Raw genomic sequence first — 22,777 nt, 5'->3', positions numbered from 1 at the left:
GAGGTTTCCCATTCCCTGGTCCTTGCTCTGTGCCCAGCGATGGTGCCGTAGAGGTTTCCCATTCCCTGGTCCTTGCTCTGTGCCCAGCGATGGTGCTGTCGAGGTTTCCCATTCCCTGGTCCTTGCTCTGCGCGGGTTTGTTCAAAGCCTCAGGCCTCAGGTGTCCGGTGCCGTGCGGGCGGGGCTCTCTTCGCTTGCTTGGCTAGCCTGGGTTTTGTTAGCTTAGGCAAGAAGGGTTTTTTTTTTTTTCCTTTTTTTCTGGCTTTGGAGACTGTAGGAGCAATCCTTCGGCAGCTTTTTTTTTTCCCCTGAACTGTTCGGTTTGGTTTTGGTCCGAGATCGGAGTCGACGGGACGAGCGTCGGCCGGGGGCCGGCGGGACGGAGAGGGGCCGCTCCACCCCGGCCCCAGAGCTCGGGACAGCCGAGCCAACGAGAGAAAGGACACCAAATCCACCGGCTTCATCTGCTGTGAGGAGGGGACCCACGCCAGGGATTCACCAGGTTCCCATCTGTTTTGCCTGTTTTTGCTGCGTGAACCCTTTGGTTTTTTTCCTTCCCTGAGACAGGAGCCGGCGCCATTTTTTTTTCTTCTCCAGCACGTTGCGCCGTCGTGGTTTTTTTTCCTTTCCCTGGCATTTTGTTGTTGTTTTGGGGGGTTTTTGGTTGGTTTTTTGTTGTTGTTGTTTGTTTGTTTTGGGAGGAGGGGTTGGTTTGTTTTTGGTTTTGGTGGTTTTTATCCGGTGTGTGTGGGTATGGGGGGGTGGGGGGGCGGCGGTGGTAAGGTCGGACAATTCAATATCTGGCATTTATTCATTTTCTTTTTCCGCGCCGTGTGGGCACTCTGTCAATAAACGATTGGGGGGGTTTCTCTAGTGTTAATCTCCTATTGGCAGAAAGGGATTGTTGGAACCCGTTTTTTTTTAGATGAAACACTCATTCCAGAGCGTTTTTCTCCTAAACTTGTCTCTAAACCGAGACACTCATCTAGGTGACATTTGGATGAGATTCAAATCCTCCAGGATGGAAACCCAGCTTCCCAGGGAGGTCTAAGTCACCATGTCACCTGTTGGCCTCTATCCCAGCTTGCAGGAAAAGGACAAAAATCGGGGAGGGGGATAGAAACGGCAGGCAGACCTCTCCCAAGGCTCTCCTGCTTGCTTTGGGTTCAAAAATGTGCGTTTATCACTCCTTGGCTGTGTTCATCCAGCCGTGGATTAACCTTTCCGTAGGCACACAGGGATAGGGGGTGAGCTGCAAGGAGCATTTGGGCAGGACAGCAGGAGCTGGAGCACTGGGAAGAGGCTCCAGCAGCCCTTTGGGGTTGTTAAACCTGCCTGAATGTAAAACAGCCTGGAAGATTTCCAGTTTCTCCCAGTTCCTGCTTTTCAGCCAGGAACAACGACCACAGGACTCAGAGAAGGCTGAACAGAGCACAGGTTACTTACCAGCCCCAGTGCTGGGGTTTATTACTTCCAGATGTTTCTGTACACGTGGGAGTCACTGGTCACGGAAAGGAGGGGGAAAAGCGAAAGCTGTGGCTAAACTCCCCCCTCCTCCCCACACTGGGGTGCAGGGAAGGGATGGGGCAGCATTTTAGATGACAAGAGGCTTCCGTGAGTCACCAGAAAAACCCAAGGGTTGGGTCTGGCACAGGAACAGCTGGATCAACCCCCCGTCCTCCACAGGCTGCTCCGAGGAGCCCAAGAATCACAGCTAAAGGGAAAGCAGGAATTCCTACTCCAGGCTTTTCACAAATGCTTTATTTGTAGGCGAGGGAAACAGACACAGAACAAGACAAGACCAGGATGAGGCTGACATGGGACACAGCGTGTGGTTTCCAGAGAACTGACGCACACACACACACACACACACACACACACATTTTCCTTCTGGAAACAGCAGCACGTGGCAAGAGGTCACCCTGCCACACTGGGAAAGCTCAGCCACAACTGGCCAAGCATCCAGCAGCAAAACTTGGAGCAAACAGCCGATCCCATTCCTGCCGTGTTGGATGCCACCAAAGGGTGCAGCATCGTGGGACGGATGACACAACCAAGGGATGCAGGTCTGGGCAACGCAAAGGGCACTTCCAGGCTGTGAGCAGAGCGCCAGGCTCAGAGACGGGTGGGAGAATGCACTAGGGCCAAGATTTCTTGGAAGTGACAAGCCATAAGCTCAATTTTTTGACCTTGCCTAAAGATCCAGGTCTAGATTTCCAGAAGTGTTGATGACCAGTTCAAACCAGTGAACAGCTGGTTGCCAGGCACCTCCACACAGCCCTTTTCGCAGGCCTTCCTGCTCCCAAAAGAAAAGGCAGTAGTGGAGAAGACGAAAAATGTCAGTGCTAAGGTCACAGAATCAGAATAATTTGGGTACAGAACAACCTTAAAGCCCATCCAGTGCCACCCCCTGCCACGGCAGGGACAACTTCCACTACCGCAGGTTGCTCCAAGCCCCATCCAACTTGGCCTTGGACACTTCCAGGGATCCAGGGGTAGCCACAGCTTCTCTGGGCAACCTGTGCCAGGGCCTAAATTGTAAAAAACCTTTTTCCTAATACCCAGTCGACCCTCCTGGGGGGATTTTCCAAGGTCTGTGTTGCCCAGCTCCACCTTTTGCAAGTCATCCCAACACTGCTTGCAAATCACAAACACGTGGAAAACAGGGCTGGAATGGGCTTCCTCAGGTTGTCCAGGCCCTTCCCTTGCCAAAAGGGGAAAATTCTGGCTGGACAGTCCCAGGCCTGAGTTTAATTCCTTACTCAGGGGTTGATTTATTCAAAGCAAGAGTTCAAACCTGCTTTGGCAATACAGGAAATAATCTTTTTCCAACAATCCCAATGCTCCAATCATCTGCAAGTCCCTGATGGCTTTGTCCAGTGCACATAATCTGGCAAAACTCATCCTAGGTCTTAGACACTTCTTTCTTTAATTTATTCAATTAAAATGAAGCCTGCAACAAATCAGCATCCTAAAGTACATCTCCTGCTCCTGCCAAGCCTTGGGATCTTCCATTGGGAAAGTTGTCACTGATCCTCAATCTGACAAGTGAAACAAAACCAAGAGAGGTTTCTAAGTAATCCAAAGGCTTTCTTGCAGGAAAAATGCAAAGCTGGAAGTTTTTGGGGGGAATTTCTCTATGTCCCTGTTTCTCGTGAGCCAAAGAGAAGATTCCTTCTCTCTGCAGTTACTTTTACCACAGCCTGTGTATCCTTCACCGAATGCCATTTATCCCAGCCTGCAGCCCCCTGGAAACTGCAGCAGGAGCATTAATATTTCTCAGACAAAAGTAGTCTCAAAAATGTACATGGCTTGACAGAGCCGAAAGGAATTTCCCTTTCCCCCACCCCCACAGTGCTGCTGCTGTCCCTGGAATCCATTTTTTTAATCCAGTACCACATGAGTCCCTGAACAGCCACCTATCCTGAGCAAGGCAGGGCTGGGGGCTGGGAGCTGGCACGGAGCGACGCACCATTCAATTAAACAGGCTCTTGAAAGATTTATTTTCTTTTCACTCACTCAATGTTAACAACAAAAGAGAATCCCGGGGAGCCCACAGGATTTCAGAAATCATTCCTTTTCCAGTGGTGCTTCTACAGAACACAAAACTGATTTGCTTTCCAAGGAGGGTTCTGTTTGGTTGGGCTTTTTTACAACCTCACAAACCAAAGGGATAACACAAGGAATCACTCCAAGTCAGACTCTCCAAGTTATTTCACCACAGAGGAATGTGACTTCACCACGATCATTCATGAGTATGATCCTGGGAAGTGAGACTCTGGATATACACACTGGATTATTTAATCCCTAACAATCTGAACAAAGGAGGTGCCTGGAAAAGAGAATTTTGCCCATTTTGGGGACATGGCTGGGGAAAGAGCTATTTTGCATCTCAGCTACTGAAGATCCATTGAATCCATTGGGAACTAAACCAGCGTGGATGCTACATCAAATTAATGCAATAATTAACATGGTGACTCACAGAGGGAAGTGCAGAGAGCCAGCAGTTGCTCTTGTAACACCTGAGTGCCGATGGCCAAAGTGCCAGGAGGGCATTCCTCTCTGGAATGAGGCTTTCCTGTCTCTAATCCAGGTGCTTCCCATCCTGATGTGTCAGGGAAGGGACACAGAGCAAGGCCACGGGGCTGCTGTGCCCGGTGAATCAGAGCTAAGTGGATCTCCACCAGGCCCAAGGCCAGGGCTAAACCCTTTGCCCCATCTGCACCACTCAAATGCCAAGAATTCCTGATGGCTCTTGTCATGGGATGCACAGGGCAGCTCCCAAATGACCCCAGAACTTTGCCTCGGCAAAGCAGGATTAAAATCATCGGACAGCAGCAAGGGATTGTGGACACCAGGCAAAAAAGGGGATTTCGGACATCCACCAGCAAAATATTGAGGAAAACTGCTCCAAACTGTGTCTGCTGTTACACTCTAGAGTGACTCTTAGGTGAAAGCAAGCCCACAAACTGTCTGTGGATAACTGAACCCTGAAGAAAAGCTCTATGCACATGGAATTCTGGAAGGCAGGCAGCAAAATGATCTAGGAAGCAACAGTGGAAACAAGGTCCTTCCTCTGATACTGGGGGGAACAGCTGCCTACACCTCTGCATCAACATCAGCAGGACTGACTCCAAGCTCTCCCAGGGTTTTTCCTACAGCCCGTTCCACGTCTCTCCATCCCAAAGGCGCTGATCTGTGCTCAGCTGTGTGTGGCAGCTACAAGAAGGGAAGAACAAACACATTCCAGGGGCAGAAAGCAGCCAAACTGCCTGTTGACCACATTGTCCCTGCTGCTCTTGGGTCTTCCCCATAAATGCAGGTTCAGAGTCCTCTGGCCTGGGATGTGTCTGCAGTAGATGGAGTTATCCAGGCTCTTCTTCCCAGAGAGGACTTGAAATGAGAACTAGAAAAGCTGCATGACTCTGAAATGGAGCTCATTGTCCCCCCCTCACCTTTTTGATTTACAATCCCATCCAACTTTGCCCAGGAAAGTGGCCTCCAGGCTCTTCCCACAGCTTAACCCCAAAGGCTGGTGCCGGTGAGGTGAAACCTGAGCTCCCAATGAAGCCAATTCCTCGTCTGCTTTAGGGGAAAAAAAAGTGTATATATAAAACCCAAACCTAAGGGGCACTTCCAAGATGATTCTACGATTCCACAGAGAAATCCTGAAGCCTTTGGCTGTGCTGCAATGCCCTCAGTGAATCTGGACTGCCAACAGCCCTTCTGCAGTTGGGTCCAAGAAAGCCTGAGAATTGATGGAGATTGGTATGATCGACTGCATGGGATTCCAGGAGGTCTTTCCTTGTGGCAGCAGAGAAGAGGATCCCACTTCCAAGGGCCTGAAGAGCTTTTCATGGTCTTCAGTAGAAGCTGCTTCCCAGCAAGGAAGTCCCTAAGAATTTAGATATTCTGGAGAACTAGTTCTAGGGGATGAATCTCACATCAACTTCTCACTGCTGCTGGACTGGGAGATGAGAGGATATGGATACATCACAGTGGCCTCTGGTGCAGTTTATTTACAATGGGAATCAGTGCTGGAGAACACCAGGATATTAACAAGCAGGAAACACACTAGGAGGCAAAAAAGAGAGTGGAAGAAAGACCCCATGTTAGCATCAAGGTATTCTCTGCAAACTCTGCAACAACCTAAATTTAGCTGTAAAGTCCTTTGGTCTTCTCCCTCTCTCCCTATTTACACATCAACCTACACTATATCCTTTCACTGGATTTAAAACATGCAGTCCACAGTCCTGCATTCCTACAGTTTCATCCCCAAGGGACAAGATAAAGAGGAAAATAAATGTAGATGTTGTGCAGCAATACCTCTTTAGCATTGCCACTCTAGCATCACACTTTCTGGGGTTTCCAGCTTTTGTAGAGGAATTCTTAGCTAAAAGTGGGAAGACTTTTCAGGACTGCTTAAGAAACAGACTCATTGTACCACTCACCTGAAATATGATCCTAAAAGAAATCAGCACCTTCTGTGAGGTCTACGCTTCATGGTGCTGTAAGTAAGACTTTGGGAGTTTTTCCTACCAACCATATCAATCACACCCCTCTCTCACTGCCTGGCTGATCACAGAGGCCTGGCTTCCACAGGCCATTTTGATAAGAAAACACATGAGATAAGTAAGGAAAGTCTGCAAAGTGAAGCACACAGCTTTACCTGCCTCATCTCACCAGTATTTCCTGGCCAAGGGAGTGTGATGCAAGCTGTTTCCACACCACAGGGCCTTGGTTACTTACTAAAATACTATTTAAGCTAAATGCCATAAAATTTGTCATTTTGCCTTCTGGCAGGCTATAAAGAAAGAAATCAGCTTTGCTCCTCCCTTGCAAGGAAGGAGGTTTCATCAGCACATGTAAATACATGAGAAGTTTAAAGGGAACACAAACACCAAATGTATTACTGGCTGTGATTCAGAGCTGTTTGTTTATCTGTGGTTTTTAGCACCATGCTAGAATTCCAACCTCCCACCTCGAGAGCCAAACAGGCAGTGAGAGCAGGACACAGCTCCATGGAGCCTTACCACTGGAATCCACCGATGGGCTCTGTAAACCTATGACGGATCAGGAATGTCGCAACAGCTTCAGCAACCTGAGGGAAGGGAAAAACATCGCTCAGGATTTAAAGGGACACAAAGAGAACAGCAAAGCCAGTCAGTTTTCAAAGCCTGCAGTATTTCCAACAACAGTTCATATCCTCAGGGTTCTCTTGCTGAATCGAGTTTGCTCCTTTAAAACAAGAGCTCTGTGTAAGACACTTCCAGCTGTACTCAGACACTGAGCCTGCCATCAAGAAGTGACCAAACTTTTTGTCCAGCCATTTCGGTAATTCTTAAAACAATGTCTAAGTTTAGCAGGGAGAAAAGGTAAATTCAGGATGCAAGACGGTGACCTGGAATGGTTTCGGTTGGGAGGGACATTAGAGCTCATCCAGTTCCACCCCCTGCCATGGGCAGGGACACCTTCCACTAGACCAGGCTGCTCCAAGCCTCACCCAATCTGTTCAATACTGCTTAGAATGTATAAAAAAGGAGTAACAACTTAAGAACTCAGTGTGTTTAGATAAAAATACCTATTTCAGACAGGTAAAGTGAAGCACAGAAAGGCTGAGTTTTAACACAGCTGTCAGTGCAGAATGAGCTTTAAAACCAGATGTGCTCCCAACCACAGGCTCCACTGGCTGCACCACATTCCAGATTCCATCTGGAAACAAACTCCAGCAATGCCCAGAAGCAGCACTGCTCTGTCAAAGCTGCTTCAGGAACATTTGGTTTCTATTTGGAAAATGTGAGCCACCCAACTCAACAAAACACAGACCAACCCCTAAAGCTGCAGCTTAGTGCAAGGGATAGTGGGGAACTGCATGAGGAAAGGAAGAGAGGAGAAATCCACACTCCACATGGGTAGAATTAGGTACATCACCACGAGCCTGAGAGTTAAATCCATAACCCAGCCCTGTGGCACATCACGTCTTAGCCAGAGCTTTCCAGACAGCTAAAAAATCCAAGCTGCTTGTGAAAGCCAGTTGTTGTGCCAAAAAATGCCCCTGAAGTATGATCTCTGCTCCATGGTAATGAACAGATCCATTTTTGCATTTCAGACCATGGCTTATGTAGCTTCAACCCCACGGTGGGGCTCACCTTGTCTGGAGCATCTTCATGGACTGCGTGGCCACACTGTGGGAGGACCTGCATCTGGAATTTCCCTGTGGATTGAGAGAGTCAGCACATGGATCTCACGTTCTGTACCAACTAATCTCACTAAATGTAGCTGGAAAAGAGGCCCCAGGATGGCAGGAGGTCTCAGCAGACTCTACACCGTACACAACCGCTGGCTCCAAAGAAAACATGGACCAGCTGCTTAATTCACCTTCCTGAGGTGTAACTAGAGCAGGTTCCCAGGAGTTAAAATGAAGCTGAACTTCTCAGAGCTTCTCAATGCAGGCAAGTGTCAGAGTTGGAACTGTTATCAGATTTACCTTAAGGTAACATTTATCCTGCTATCCAATGCTACTTTCCAGTACTGGTTGCTCTGGAAAGCCGGGATGGGGGGGGAAAAACCCAACCCAAAACATGAATGAAGATGCTTAATCTTGGTCTGCTGTCTGCCAGAAACACTGGAAGATGGGACAGTTTTGGGTGGTCCCAGGTGCTCTAGCTAGGAACATCAGAAATGTAGCTAGAAAGGGAAAAAATGGATTAGAAGGAAGCCCTCACAGACAATCACTCTCATGCAAGAGAAGTGTGGCAGCTCCACTGCTGGGAGCATCGAACACTAGATTGAACAAAACCCATGGCAACGGCTCTTCAAATTGAACCTTTCCCTCCTCACCTTCCCCACCTCTCCTGGACCACAGTTAGAGAACACTTGGGGATGGACTAATTCTTTAATGCCCATTTGTTAGGATATTGACTGTACCCATAGCAACAAGCTGTCATGCAAAAAGAGCATTACAGTAAGGCTGCAGTAACAATATTAAATATTTACCTTGCATCTGTCCAATGGTCAGATCTTTGTCCAGCCTGTCAACACCTACAATCAAATAAACAAATGTATTGGAGAAAAGCCAGAGAGAACACAACTCTCTGAGCCAGGCTTTACTCCATATTTTAAAGAGACCTTAGCTTAAAAAACAGAAAATAAACACCTCTGACACCCACAACAATGACATTTCACTGCTGCACCTCAAGAAAGTAAAGTGACAGGAAAGAAACACAGCCAAAAAATGCAAGAGCACAGCCCTCCCTACAACTTAAAAGGATATTTACTTGCTGTATTTCCTATTAAGGTACAAAAAGGGCTTACAGCTGTATTTGACTTTCACTTGAAAAGTTCAAATCACTCCACACTATTTTAAGAGACACAGAGAAGCCCAGGTATTCCCTGGAAACACTGTAGCCCAATGCTGACCCTGTCCTCTGAAATACAAGTGGGACATCACTGAAGTGCTCACCAGGACTGAAAGAGACACGTACCAGCTAAAAGCAAAAGCTTTGGAGTCGGACAGCTTAGGAAGAGGTTGGATAAACCCCTGAACCAGCCATCCCAGTACTTTTCTGTTTTGGCCAGTTCGATTCGCCACGTGTATAAATGCTCCTTCTTTGTCTGCAGGGAGGAGAGAGAGCTCTGCATTAGTGATCAGTAAAACAGCAGAAAGAAAACCAACTCAGGGAGCCACTTGGAAATGCATAAGTATATAGATATAAAAAATAAAAAAATACTGGCTCCCTCTGGTGGATTACATACTTCCAGGGATGACCCTCCTTGCTTCTAAGTATCTCTCCAAATCAAAGTACCTGAGTAAGGAACAAGAAAGTCAGCAGGAACTACACCAAGAGGAGAAGAGCCTTCAGGAGAAGACTGAAGGATTCAGGGCAATCAATTTGCTACTTCTTACTGCCACAAATAGCTCACAAATTGTCTGAACATTTCGACTTGGCTCTCATTCAGTTTTCTCTCCCTGGAGTGGCTCCCTTTCATACCAGAATGATTTGGATAACTACAGGTGACTGCTCTTGCAGGGGAAGCTGAAAACACAGTAACGAACTCCCTACCTCTGTGTCATCCTCTTTCTTCCTTTTGTTGACAGAGCCTCCCCCTTCCTCATCCTCGTCGTCCTCCTCCTCTTCCTCAATAATTCCCTCTACTATGGCTTTAGGGCATTCAGGACTGGCAGCCCCTTCGCACCTGTGAAAATTAAACCAGAAACTGATTCCCTGACAAAAGAAAAAACTCCAAACCAAAAAACCACCCAGGATTAAACCTAAGGTGTTCAGCAATTTTGCTTGAAGAAATTTTCACTTTCAAGTGCACTTATGCAGCAATAGTATTGTAAAACAGAAAAAATTATTTTAAAATAAACCAAAAGCCACCTACTGTTTGACTTGACCGACCATAGAAACTCTGGCAGATTCAAGATTTCTTATCTGTCCACTTTTTACACTAGGAAAAAAAAATAATCAGAAGACAGACAGAAATATTTACTGAAGAGCTTCAAGAACCAGCAGCCCCAGAAACAGGAGTTAAACTCCTCTACAGCTCAGGATTTCCCCAAACCATTCCCACAGCTCCTGCTCTCACAGTGGCTCACGCTCAACTTATGTGGACCTCCCGTTGTCACTGTAACTGTGAGAAAGCGGGAGAAGTGCTGGTGGGGAAACAGTGAAACAGGGTTAAACCCATGCCAGGGGACTGGGAGAGGGCCTGTAAACAGCCAAGGTATATAAACTTAGTTTCCTTCTGGAGTCAAGCTACAAAGACAACTGATTCGAGTGACTGAGCCCAAGCCTTACCTCCACTCAATGGCATTCTCAAGTGACTTGAATGTTTTGGGACGACTCCTTAGGAAGTTCTGCATGCTGTTCAAGGCATCCATGGCTGTACCTAAAAGCAAATGACATCATCTACATCAACTTCATGGCATCTGATGAAATTATTGCCACATCCCTCTATACACAACTGGCTGCAACACCCTCAGAGAGAGCTGGAGCTCCCTGGGGATATAATGCTAAGGAAAGTACAGATAGTATTGCTGAGCCAACAGTCACACTGGAAAATTACTATTTGAATAGGTAGGATGTTCAGATATTAAGAGCAGCAAATATTTATCAGCACCAAGCACTACAGCAAAAGCCACAGTCTTCCCCACCAAGAAAGTATTTCAAAGGAATTAGTTCCATGGTCTAGTTGACAAGGTGGTGTTAGGTTCATAGGTTGGACTCGATGATCTCAGAGGTCTTTTCCAACCTAACTGATTCTCTGATTCTGTGAAATTAGCAGGAAAAAAGCAAACAGAGAGTCCAGCTGGGAAAAGGAAAAGGAAGGGTCACACTGGAAAGATTTTTGTGTGGGTAGGATCTGTTAGTAGAATGGAATTGGTTTAACAATGGGGCAAAACTTTCTGTATTCAGGGATTTGGGGCGAAGAGAAGAGGGGGAAGGCAGAAGCCCACCTGAAGGGCTGAAAGCCTCTGAGGGCACCCACACTCACCTTCCACAACGTCGATCATGCAGAGCCCCAGCAAACTCGGCACCAGGTTGGCGACGGCCGTGTGCACGGCGATGGCCCCCCCCATGCTGTGCCCAATCAACATGATGGGTGGGGGCAGGTCCCCGTACAGCGCTTCCACCACGTTCCCCACGTCTCTGCCAAGGGAGAGCAAACCATGGATGGCACCTCCACCTCCAGGGGAGGACAAGGGACACCCCCGAGACGGGTGTGCAGCTCCAAAGCCTCTTCTAACCCGCAGGCAACAGATAAGTTTATTCTCCTGCCACTGCTTCATCTTAGTACCAATGCAGGAAACCCTGCAAGCCAATGCTTTCCTGATCATCCATGTAATTTCTCTTTTTATTAGCAGAAAATCCTCATTTAAAAGATACAAATTTAAAAGAAATTCAAGCAACCTGGTCTAGTGGAAGGTGTCCTTGCCCATGTGGCTGAAATTTATAGTCCCTTCCCACCCAAATTCTGTGATTCCTTGTAGAAAACATTTTAGGTTGACACTTGCTGGTGGGAATGTTAAATAAAAGGCGAGGAAAAGCTGTCAAATCATCTTGCATGGAAGCACAAACCAAGAAATTAATTGTTCTGAAAAGAAGAAACTGGAATTAGAGAGAGAAAAATAACTGGGCCCTACTGACCATGGCAAAGATGAACAACACTGAGCACGAGCAAAAAGATTGAGACTCTCTATGAACACAGATGCCACAAGGCAAGGGGAAATTTCCCCATCCTTTCCACAGCACACCTACTTTAAACTGAAGCTGTCACTTGACACTTTTCCCAGGACGGGAAAGCTGGCTAGTATGATTCTCAAACCCCAAAACAGCAGCAGAACTAACGGCTGAAATCTACTGAAGAGCAGTTTAAAGACAACCCAACTGGCTTTCCTGACTACAACCATTCAGAGGAACCTGAGAACTGAGCAGTATTGGAAATGGAAAACAAGTGAAGAAATGAACGGGCTGACCAGCTTATTTGCTCTGCTAGAGAAAATTGCTTGAGGATTTGATTTAAAAGAACAAACATGAAAACCAGTTATAATTTAAGGCTCCTATTTAAAAGATATTCAGGACTAAGTTTCAAGCTCATTGCTAAGAAGAGGGGAAGGTTTCAAAACAAAAGGAACTTGCTTTCCCCCCAGTGGGAGCAGTGCTGCTCCAGATCTAAAATATTCTAATTATTTAATCCGGCATCTCCTCAGGACAGTTACACATCAGGATCTGACAAGGCATAAGCAGCAGGAATAAGGTATACAATGGAAGTCAGAATACATTTCACACATGGCCTCCCCTCAACAAACCAAGTGGATTTGTCCATGGGAAGGTTACAAAATCCTTCATCATTTAGTTGTAGTCACAGCAAAGAGTCTCTTTGTACTAAATATGGGCAGAACATAATGTGCTTAGCAGTGGGTATTTGTTTTTCTTACAGTTTTGTCAAGAGGGGGATGGATTTGCATGCCAAAGCGGGTCATGACAGCTTGAAAAAGCAACTCTATGCTTGAAAATCCTGTGCCTGTGACCCAGACTTTGGGACTGTCACCAGGCCAACGCGGGCCCGCTCTGAACACTCGTTCCAAGAAGAGCCAAACTGGTGATTTCAGGCTAAAATACCCCATGGATGTCTAAGGAAAGCAGTCCACCTCCATTAGGAACTCTTTGGCAAGTGTTACAGCATGTTGCAGGTTTGAAGTGCTCACTGTTTAAAAACTCAGAGTACCTGGAGAACACCACCAGTTCGGAATCTGACTCAGCCGGGAGAGACGTAATTTCAAACTGCCCCAGAATGGAAGATAAAGAAGAGATAACTACCAGGATCACATGAAATTAAACTATCTTCCAGCTCCTTTGAATGAAGGCTGTGTGCCCTCAAGTAGTTTATTGTTCAGCCAGGGAAAGAAAATGGAGCTTTGTGAAAAGGGAAATGAGCGTAAGTTTCCTTACTTCGACATAGTCTCTGCAGACAGATCTTCGGGATTCCTTACTTTCGTTTCTCCTGAAAAAAACCCAACCCAAGTTAAGTTCACTTAAGTTGAAAAACTTCAGGCCCCCTCAGGACTTAGAGCAGTGACTGTACAAAGCTTTTAAGCACAGATATGTAGAGCAAGCCTACTGCAATGAACATGAATAATTAAGAAACACAGAATTAACAGGAACACTTGGTACTATGGGTAGGAAACACTGCCCGTAACTGTTCTTAATGGATGTTAAAATGAAAGAACAGCCTTTGTTTCTCATGGCAAAGACCACCTCTAGGTTATGGAAATCTGAATGAGGGCTTGGTGGAAGGAACTAGTCTACCACTGTCTCGCACAAAAGTTGAGGGGGTCTCAGCTTCTGACAGAAGCCAGTCTTCCATCCCTGCTTTCGAATCCAAATTGGGATACCTTAAGGATGTTTCCCTAGTCATCCTGTGAGGAATTCATTGCATCTCCTTTAAAAACTGGGAGTGTGTAACACACTGATTTGACTCGACTTATTTCTTTGACTTACCATGGCCTCGGAGGTCTAAAGCCACAATCCTACACTGGATCCTGTTAATGATTGCAGACTGCAAGGAGAGAGGGAGAGAATATTGTTTGCAAAATGGGATTAGCAACAACAAGAACTCCCTAAAAACCCTTCACGGCCACAGAAGTGGCTGAACCTGGATTGGATGGGGTGTTACAAAGCACAAGCAAAAAGAATCCACAAGACTATCCTTAATGGGCCAAAGCCCCATCCTTGTTAGCACTGTTAACAGGGACAATTATTTCACTGTGCCTAAGACATGACGTGTGTTTCCTGGGATTGTGAATTCAAGCCCTGCAGCACCTCTGAAAACTGGAACGGCAGTGGGATTACAGACACCAAAGGGATTCCCCCGCTCTCCGAGCCCCACACAGTATAGAATTACTCTTGGCTTCATGGCTGACATGGAGGTGAAGCAGCTGCTTTGCAGTACACATTCAGTTTGCTCTCAAAGAAAGGAATTTTACAGGCTGAAATGTATAAAAATTGATTAGTCCAAAGAGGTCAGGGGAAACAAGTGAGGAATCTTTTTAAGGTAAGGCAGGGCATAATAATTGCAACACAGTTACAGCTCTATTTGTCCCTGACAGATCAATTTAACTATGTTATTTCAGGCATCACAAAGATTAAGTGGCATGTTTTGTTGACAGGAAGACTTCTGTGTTAAGGAATCATTGATTATTTAAATAACAGCCCTGCAGGAGTGGGGGAATTTGCTGAGGGATTCTTAATAGAACCACCTACACAACTGGCAAAAGCTACCCAGACCTCAAAGCTACCCAGTCCTCTTCTTTTGATTTTTCAGCTATTCGATTCTTAAATGACTGGAGCAGTTGCTTTCCCCAAACCAAATGAATCCACAAATTAGTATTTTCCAGCCCCTAAAAACAGCCCAAACCCTTCACCTGCAAGGTGCCCAGGCACCTAAGCAATAACCCCAACCACACAAAGATAATACTGTTATCTTTTATAATACTGTTTTGCAGTGTTTCCCAGAGGTGAATGGATAACTGCCTTCCACACTCAGAGAGCTTCATTTCCACACATTTATTTCTACAGAGCAGCAGCTTTACTTACAGTAAACACAGCCCAGGACAGAGCAGAGTGGCCTCCACCATGTAACAGCAGCAAGACAGGCCCCTCCAACCCACTTTTGTAAATTCGAAAAGTGTATGAACAGTTAAGGACATTTCACAGAGTTACTTCAAGGCAGTTGAATGAATTTTGGAGCTTGCTATACCTAACAGTATTTTATTTCTAGCCTTCTGTACCCAAGGCCTCGTTTCTCTGACCAACAGGAATGTTCAAGCATTACCTGGACAAAAATGTAACTCAACTTAAGCTTCAAGAGTTGTTCTCCTGCTGCCCAGGTTTTCTCCCCCCTGTAATTCACTCACCTCCCGTCCTTTTCACTATGGGCACAACAGTGAACTAAGAGAAAACTAGAAATCCATTTGTAAAAAAGATGGATAGTTAGTTTTTACACAGGAAGATAATGAGAGGACAAGGGAATGGTTTTAAGCTGGAAGAAGGGAGATTTAGATCAAATGTTTGTAAGAAATTCTTCCCTGGGAGGGTGGGCAGGCCCTGGCACAGGGTGCCCAGAGAAGCTGTGGCTGCCCCTGGATCCCTGGAAGGCCAGGTTGGATGGGGCTTGGAGCAGCCTGGGACTGTGGAAGGTGTCCCTGCCCATGGCAGGGGGTGGCACTGGATGGGCTTTAAGGTCCCTTCCAACCCAGATGCTCTGGTGACTCCATGATTCATGATGTGCACCTTGTCCACATTTGATGAAGGGCTGTGCACTCCCCCAGGGGTTTAATGTAAAATAGAAAGCATAATAGACCTATTTGGATAGGTTGTGTATAGAAGCATGCCAAGTTTAACCAAATCATAGTTGTTTAGGATTTATTCTCTTCCCTTCAGCAGAAGCTTGAGCTCCCATATGAAAGTCTGTGGACAGACTGAACTGTGGAAGCAGCTGAATTAATGATTGGGTTGGTGCCCGCTGCTCTGCCCCAGGGACCTGCTAGAGCTCCAGCACATCCCCTTTGTGTACAAAGCCCAGCTGATGAAGTGACTTGTCTTATGTGTTGGTCACAGTTTCAGGCACTGAACAGAGATCTCACACCTCCCAGTGTGTTTGGAGAGAAATAACTTGAAAGTTTGGTTTTCTTAATGGCATTCCTGATCTTGGAGAGGAAACAGCTGCAGAAAAATCTCTGGCTGACACTGCCAGAAGACACTGGTGGCATCACAGCGTCTGCCTTGGCCAGAAATTTGGAAGTATTTATTCACATCTACGTGTTTCCGTCGAGGTTTATCTGTTGTACTGTTGCTATTAATCCTGAGCAGACAGTTCACTGATTGCCAGTTAACTAACTGTAGTTAATAAAAATCAGTGAACAGCTTTGGTCCTGACATGGTTTGAATTACGAGAACCTGATGAGTGTTTCCCTGCAAAATATGCTATCAAACTGCTGGAAACAGTTTTTTTTAATTAATGATTACTAAAGAAGCAATTGTCAGGAACTGACCTTGCTAGATACAGTTTAACTATCAGCATAGAAGGGACAGTTCTAGTTACTGACACTGAACCCTGCAAGAGACATAATGGAAGATGAGAAGGAACACATGAAAAAGCTGAAAAACCCCAATAAACTAAAAATGTGCTATCTCTTAGATTATGACAAGTTCAATATGAAAAAAAGGATATATCCTTGCCAGTGTCATTTTCTACCACAACATCCTCCATAGACTCAAAGTACTGGCTCCAAAGCACTGGTGAAAAATCACGCTTTCTTCCAGGGCTGCAAGACAGAAAAAAATTCCATAGGAAAGAGTTATTTTTAAAGTCTTCCACTGAAATTGGCATCCAGGCCTCCTCTCACTGAAGAGAACACGCTGGTGTTACACAACAGCTCAGGACTGGAAGCAAACAATGCATCAGTGAAATTCCCATACAACTACAATATTCAGAATTTTATTGTCAGTGAAGAAATCCTCCCCTTTTTCCCCTCCCTAATTGTTGCTAAATGTAGTGGAAACAGAGAAAAGAGTATTTTCCTCATCAAGTAATTCCAAGGAAGACTGAACAATGGTGATTTAGACTACACAGACCCAAGCCAAGGGAAAATAAACAGAACAATGATACTGTCCCCGTACAACCTCCGAGTTTGCAATGACCCACAGACAAAAGGTGCCCAGCTGACAAACCAATTTATTTTTTGGTTCCTTCAAAAGGTGCAGCTGTGCCCTCTCCTTGTATCCCCATTACTGACAAAAGGCTCTGCAATCAGAATTTTCCTGATGACTCAGTTGATGCAGAATCTGTTTCTCAGGCTGGTATTTACTCAATAAGGCTAAAAGAGTAGTGCTTAATTTTGGAAGTGGCATAATTAGGCTCAATTCGAGCCCAGGATACAGGATGAGTAACAGTGCACCATTTTAACCACCATGTTTTTGCACTTCAACTCTTCTGGGGGAGGCAGGCAGGCAGCACAGAATATTAAAATCAAGCATGGGCGTGAGGGGTGAAAGACCTTCCCAGCAGAAAAATCCCTGCTGAAAAAGCTTCTCCTGAATTCTTGGCTTCCTAAAGAAATAGAAAAGAACAGACAAAGCAGCTTTTCCATTTTGTAGAAACAAAATTTCTGTTTCCCCTGGTGTTTCTAGGATATGAAACATAAACCAGCCAGCCCCTGGATAGACCAAATTCCCTCCTGTGGGTTTCCAGACTTCTTGTCAGATGTCAATTAAATAAACTGAGATGTCACACACCTACATAAATCCAGAAAATATTAATCTCTTTTACCGCCTCAGCTTAATCTCACTCTCTGATCAAGGAAAAAAATATCACATTCCAAGCTTAATTTTTCTCTGGAAGCCATCCCAGCCCTGATCACATGGTCTGTCCATACCAGTTCTGGTTCTTTCTGGAGATGGAGAGAACTGCCCACAGCTTGGATGATTTCCCTTCTCTGGTTTTTGAATAGGTAGGATGTGCAGTTAGCGAAAATAAATTCCACCACCCTTTCAAAATGCAACATTTCAACTGCAGTCAGACTTTTGCACCGCAAGTTACAGCTGGTTTTAGGTTCCACTGCCCTGAGCAATTCCAGGTGATCAGTAAACATTGTCATCTGCCCGGCTACAGCCCTTCCCACATAATCCATAAATCTGGTGAACAGCAGGAACTCCCTGGTAATCCACCCCTGTGTACTACTGTGACACCAGAAATCTGTAAGGGAATTCTCTTACCTACAGGGGAGGCAGAGCATGGGGAAGTGGCTGATTGATTGTGTCATGCATGATGAAGAGTTTTGGCTGTGTGCCAAATGAAGCCATTTTTGTGGAAGCAGGGCTACAGGATGGACAGCCACTGTTACACGGGGGAACACAGCAGCCTCTTGGCTGGTGCAAAGAAATCACCTTTCACCAGACCAGGCTGCTCCAAGCCCCATCCAACCTGGCCTTGGACACTCCAGGGATGAGTATTTTTGTGTCTCCTCCAAATGCCATTTCTGACAGCAGAGATCCAATGCTAAAATTTTCATGCAAGAGGTGGGCAGATGCTAATTCCAGAGCAGATCCATGGAGAGTTTCTCATGAATTGCAAGAGGAATCCATGAAACCACAGCAGAACCCTTCCCTAGGAGCCTGCCACATGGATGTATTTAGCACCATTAGTCAATGCTTCAAATTCAGCTGAAAGAGAGTTAATACCTGCAGAGAAAATGTTAGTAGTTGTGTCATACGTGAAGTAGCTGGGAAAAACATACACCAGAACTCCTATGTTTGCAAGGGAATTGGAGCAGAAAGTGAAGAGGAGCTGAGAATTAAAACTATTGTCACCCCTGATGCAAATACGTGTAGGTTGTGATTTAAAACAAAATACTCGTCTCCAAGCAAGGCTGGGAAAACATGAGTGACCTCAGGTTTAACACTGAACCCCCAAAAGGGCAGAAAAAATGTGTCGTTTTCCACAAAATCCCAGGTGACCGCAGAGAGCTGTGCGAAGACATTTCTCCAAAGAAAAGAATAAGTATCTTTGAATTTGAGTTTTTCTAGAGCTGCTTTTTTTAGCAAAACATCAACACACATTCAAAATTAGAAGTGTGCCCAATAAACAGCAGCTGTGGTTTTGCACCTTCCTATGCTGAAGCCATATTTTGCTGACCAAATATTTAAGCTGACAGAACTAATTACAGCTTTTTAAAGTATCCAGCAAGCCAAAACAGAAGTGGATCTGACATAATAACTTTTCTAGAATGATCCCTAAACTCCAAGCCAGCCAGGCAGCATATGAAACTGGAATTACAAAACAAATTCTGGGCACCCTCTGCAGCTGTTTTATCCTATTGTGCAGTTCGTCCTCTTTATCATGTCCTCGATCCCTAGGATGCCCACATGGCTCAGCAAATCTCTCCCCAATTTTTGAAGGGGTTTTCTCTCAGGTTATTTTCCTAAAATGAAAAAAAAAAAAAATTGCACCAAGCAGAAGGAACCATTTTCAGAAAGTCCTTTTTCTGCTGAGAGCCCCTATTTAAAACTACTAAAGCAAATATAGAACAAGTGCATGAATCAAGAGATTTCATTCTCGCATCATATTTGAACCCAACCAAATCAAACATCATCTACAAGTAAGAACTGCCACGGCTGACAAGTTGTATTTAGAAATTCTAAAAATTGACAAGGACAGTATCTTAAGTTCTGCCTTAGAGATGCTGAATACATAAAATGTTTCTTTATTAAAAGGATTCCAAGGGAAAAAAATGGATTAAAAAAGAAAAAATTAGTTGGAATTGCCATGATCAAATGACACAGATCTGATCCAATCAAGCCCTTCTAGATAATTAAAAGATCTTCAGAGATTGTACGTGATTTTTACTCACACACTGGAAAGGAACAGCAAACTGACTTATATTTTTAAATCCCATCCAGGTGCTTAACTCTGAATGAGCCACTAGCAAAAAACTAAAGGCAAAAAACAAGACAGGAAATGCAGAAGCTGCTACAGCTGCTGAGATCTGCTGCCGTGGGTCTGGGGCCTTTTGCTCCACCAGTGACTTTACACACTCTATTATTTGATTTCCCCACAGAACACAAAATCAGGCCATAAAACCTGATTTTGTTTCCATTTCAGTCGAGCAATTCGAAGGAATCACTTGCAACATGCAGGCAATTCCCAACAGAGCCTTGGCCATGAGCGCTCCTTAAAGAAATGGACACTGAATTCCTCTCCGTGGCTGTTTCACGTATTGCTTGAGCTGAAGAGAAGCTCCAGCTTCCTTTGGAAAGAGCCTTTTGGAACTGTCATTTCATTGGACAATTCTGTTGGAGAGCTCTTAAGTCCAGGGCGGAGAGGACTGTGCTAGCAAAGCAGGAATCAATGCCATGTGCTATGAAATACAATGAAATTCTAAGCACACATCCCATGCTCCCGCAAAACCCAGTCCAAGCTACGTCGCAGGAGCCATGCTGGATATCGGGGAGAATTCCTTCCCCAAAAGGGTCTGTCCAGCCCTGGCACAGCTGCCCAGGGCAGCGGTGAGTCCCCATCCCTGGAGGGATTTAAAGCCGTGTGGATGCGGCACTTGGGGACAGGGGTCAGTGGTGGCCTTGGCAGTGCTGGGGGATGGTTGGACTCCATGATCTTAGAGGGCTTTTCCAACCTGAACAATTCCATGATTCAATTTGCTTCGGCCCGTTTGACTTCTCAAATGAGATTCCCCCATAGAGAGACATAAGAAAGTGATTGTACTGAAAAACAGCAAAAAAAGAATAAACTTTAAAGAAGAAGCTAGAAACAAGTCTATTTTCACATATCTAAATGCAGCAACAGGTGCCTTTTTTTACGAACTACTGAAACATATTAACCTTTTAATGGCATAGTACCGAAAAATGTAAGACTTTATTTCAGTTAAGTCCTCAGTAAATTGTATTTTTCTGTAGCAATGTCACATGCTTGACCCTCTACTTCTCAAGATCTCCTTTCAGCCACACCACAGTCACATTAAGATGACCTGCATGGTGGAAAAAAAAGGGTATAAAAAGAAAGTGCCCAGCACACCAGTCAGAGGATTTAGCCATGGAAAAATCAGGTTGCTGGCACTCATGGATATTAAGTTTAAATCCATTTTAACACCCTGGCTTCCAATTCAAGAAATTGAAAGCGCAGAAATAAATCACATTTATAAATGCGAGATGCTTAATGCAGCAAATAAACGTTTTCCTAAGTTTAGTTATTTTTGTTCCCTGTAAAAGTTTGAATTTTGAAGGACTATTTCAGTGCAGCCCTGTACATCTGCCAGCACTGTAAAATCACACTGGGTTTTCCCTGTACAACTAATCCCATTCTCTTTTGGTGGAATTCCCTTCGGGTGGAATCTTGCACTTGTTTGTACTGAACTGAACCTTGATAAACTCAGCTTAAGCTAAACTTTCTATCCCACTTCCTCTCGTTTCCTTTTCACAGAAGCCCCAAGCCCCTCCAGATGAGGCCATTCCACGGTGGACGTGCAGCGCCTCCCACAACAGGAACATCACCTGTAAAGGGAATTACTGGGTGGCAGAGTGGTAAATCAAAACTACAGCTGTGCCGTGTCACCACAACATGATTATGAACTACTCCCCACTGCTTCCAAGGGAAGAATTCCAGGGGAATTCTTGATCCTTAACTGTGACACTGGATTTTGTATCAGTGCTCTCTGAAAGCATTTGAAAAAGAAAAAACAGGTTTATAAAATGGCAGAAAATAAACTTTTCTTCATAATCATTTCCCTAACAGCATTTAAAACCCCTCCAATGCATGGAAAGAGAGGAAGAATTATATAAATTAATACATGTTACACCCCTAGACACTAGTCCAACTTCTCCCACAGCTCCCAAAATGTGCTCTCAACCCCTGCTTAAAAGACTTAAGAGTATCCCAGATTTAAGCAGGGATTAAAGTCATTTGGCAGAGCTCACCTACTTCACATGGATGCCTGCGGCTGAGAAGTCCGGTTTCACAGCATCATGGAATATTCTGAGTTGGAAAGGGACCCACCACAAGGATGATCAAAGTCCAACTCCAGCTTAGGAATTCAACTCCTGAGAATTTCCGTACACCTCTCCCCCAGCCAACCTCTGAGGTACCACCCAGACATCGTGCTTGACCCTTCCTCCAAAAACTGATGGCAAAAGAACTGGGAGAAAAGGGCTGGAGAGTTGATCCCAGCACCTGCCACCTTCCCCCAGCCCTAAGGATACTCTGGGCAGTGACACCTTTACCCGATGCGGCTGGAGAAGCCTGATCCAGATGTCACTCTCCTGGATCACTGGGAAGCAGGATCAACCCTCCCTCCAGACCCCCTAAGAATGACCACCCCTCCCTCCAGATCCCCAGTAATGACCATTCCCTCTGTCCAGATCAACCAGTACGAGCCCATCCTCCCTTCGGACTCCCCCCCAATATGAGCCCACCTCCCTCCAGACCCCTTCAGTAATGGCCATTCCCTCCGTTGGGATCCACCAGTACGAGCCCCCTCTCTCCAGACTCCCCAATGACCATTCCCTCCGTCCAGATCCCCCGATCATGGCCATTCCCTCCCTCCGGACCCCCGATCATGACCATTCCCTCCGCCCAGACCCCGGAATCACGTGTCTCCCTTCCTTGTAGATCCCCCCAATAAAGACCACCCGTCCCTCCAGACCCCCAATACGAGCCCTTCTCCCTCCAGAGCCTCCTCTCCGTTGTAACCTCTCTCCCCAAACTCCCCCCCCGATCCCCGCATCCGCCCCTGCCCTTCCCCCGCCTACCCCATGCGCATCTTGGATCCGGACTGGCCGCCGCCGCCGGGCAACGGGGGCCGCGGCGGGAGGCGGCCCAGATGCAGCTGCTTCTCCAGGGCCGACATGACAGCGAGGGACACACCGGGAATACCGGGAACACCGGGACCCCCGAACCACCCCCGCCGCCCCGCCCCGCGCCGCCGGAAGCGGCCTCCCCCAGCAGCGCCGCCACGCGGCACCGAGCACACCCGTCCGCAGGGCACCATGGGAAACGTAGTCCGCGCCCCGGCCGTGCCCGCGGGGCGCGGGGCATGCCGGGAGCCCCAGTGCCGCTCCGTGGCGGCGGTTGCCGGGCGGGAGGCGCGGGCGGGATGCGGCGGAGGGGAGGTGCGGGGAGCGATGGAGCGGCGGCGGGGGCGCTCGGGGGAACGCAGGGCGGGTAGAACAGTGCTGGGGTGGGACGGGCAGCGGCACGGGTGCTC

The 22,777-nt window shown here is 46.3% G+C and overlaps 2 protein-coding genes and 1 long non-coding RNA gene across 6 annotated transcripts in view; 2 read left to right on the top strand and 1 right to left on the bottom strand.

Moving 5' to 3' along the window:
* Positions 1–6: 6 nt before the first annotated feature.
* On the top strand, positions 7–21,297 carry LOC121669252. Its single transcript, XR_006017676.1, has 2 exons — positions 7–502; positions 20,998–21,297. It is a non-coding gene; the product is annotated as an uncharacterized LOC121669252 (long non-coding RNA).
* On the bottom strand, positions 3,475–22,420 carry PPME1 (protein phosphatase methylesterase 1). 2 transcript variants are annotated; one of them, XM_042037933.1, is made up of 14 exons: positions 22,323–22,420; positions 16,237–16,330; positions 14,601–14,693; positions 13,506–13,563; positions 12,957–13,008; positions 10,999–11,153; positions 10,302–10,392; positions 9,886–9,951; positions 9,564–9,696; positions 8,985–9,114; positions 8,497–8,541; positions 7,650–7,714; positions 6,534–6,601; positions 3,475–5,574 (listed from the first exon to the last, which is right to left on the bottom strand). In XM_042037933.1, exons 1-14 carry the CDS (start codon positions 22,418–22,420, stop codon positions 5,556–5,558), a joined length of 1,167 nt encoding a protein of 388 aa, XP_041893867.1. In that variant the 3' UTR covers positions 3,475–5,555. The 2 variants fall into 2 exon arrangements, with proteins under 2 accessions (XP_041893867.1, XP_041893866.1); XM_042037932.1 differs by lacking the exon at positions 22,323–22,420 and adding an exon at positions 21,492–21,861.
* Positions 22,394–22,777, top strand: part of C2CD3 (C2 domain containing 3 centriole elongation regulator) — a 38,741-nt gene continuing 38,357 nt past the window's right edge. For all 3 annotated transcript variants that reach the window (XM_042037925.1, XM_042037924.1, XM_042037926.1), the window contains exon 1: positions 22,394–22,682. In XM_042037925.1, coding sequence (XP_041893859.1) covers positions 22,394–22,682 — 289 coding nt within the window. The remainder of the gene's footprint in view (positions 22,683–22,777) is intronic.

This window comes from Corvus kubaryi, unplaced genomic scaffold (genome assembly GCF_017639235.1).
Source record: "Corvus kubaryi isolate FWS band 111438036 unplaced genomic scaffold, C.kubaryi_AGA036_p1.0 37391, whole genome shotgun sequence".
In the NCBI taxonomy this organism is placed as follows: Eukaryota; Metazoa; Chordata; class Aves; order Passeriformes; family Corvidae; genus Corvus; species Corvus kubaryi.
The sequence above is the reverse complement of the archived record's forward strand: the minus strand, read 5'-3'. Positions and strand labels throughout refer to the sequence as shown.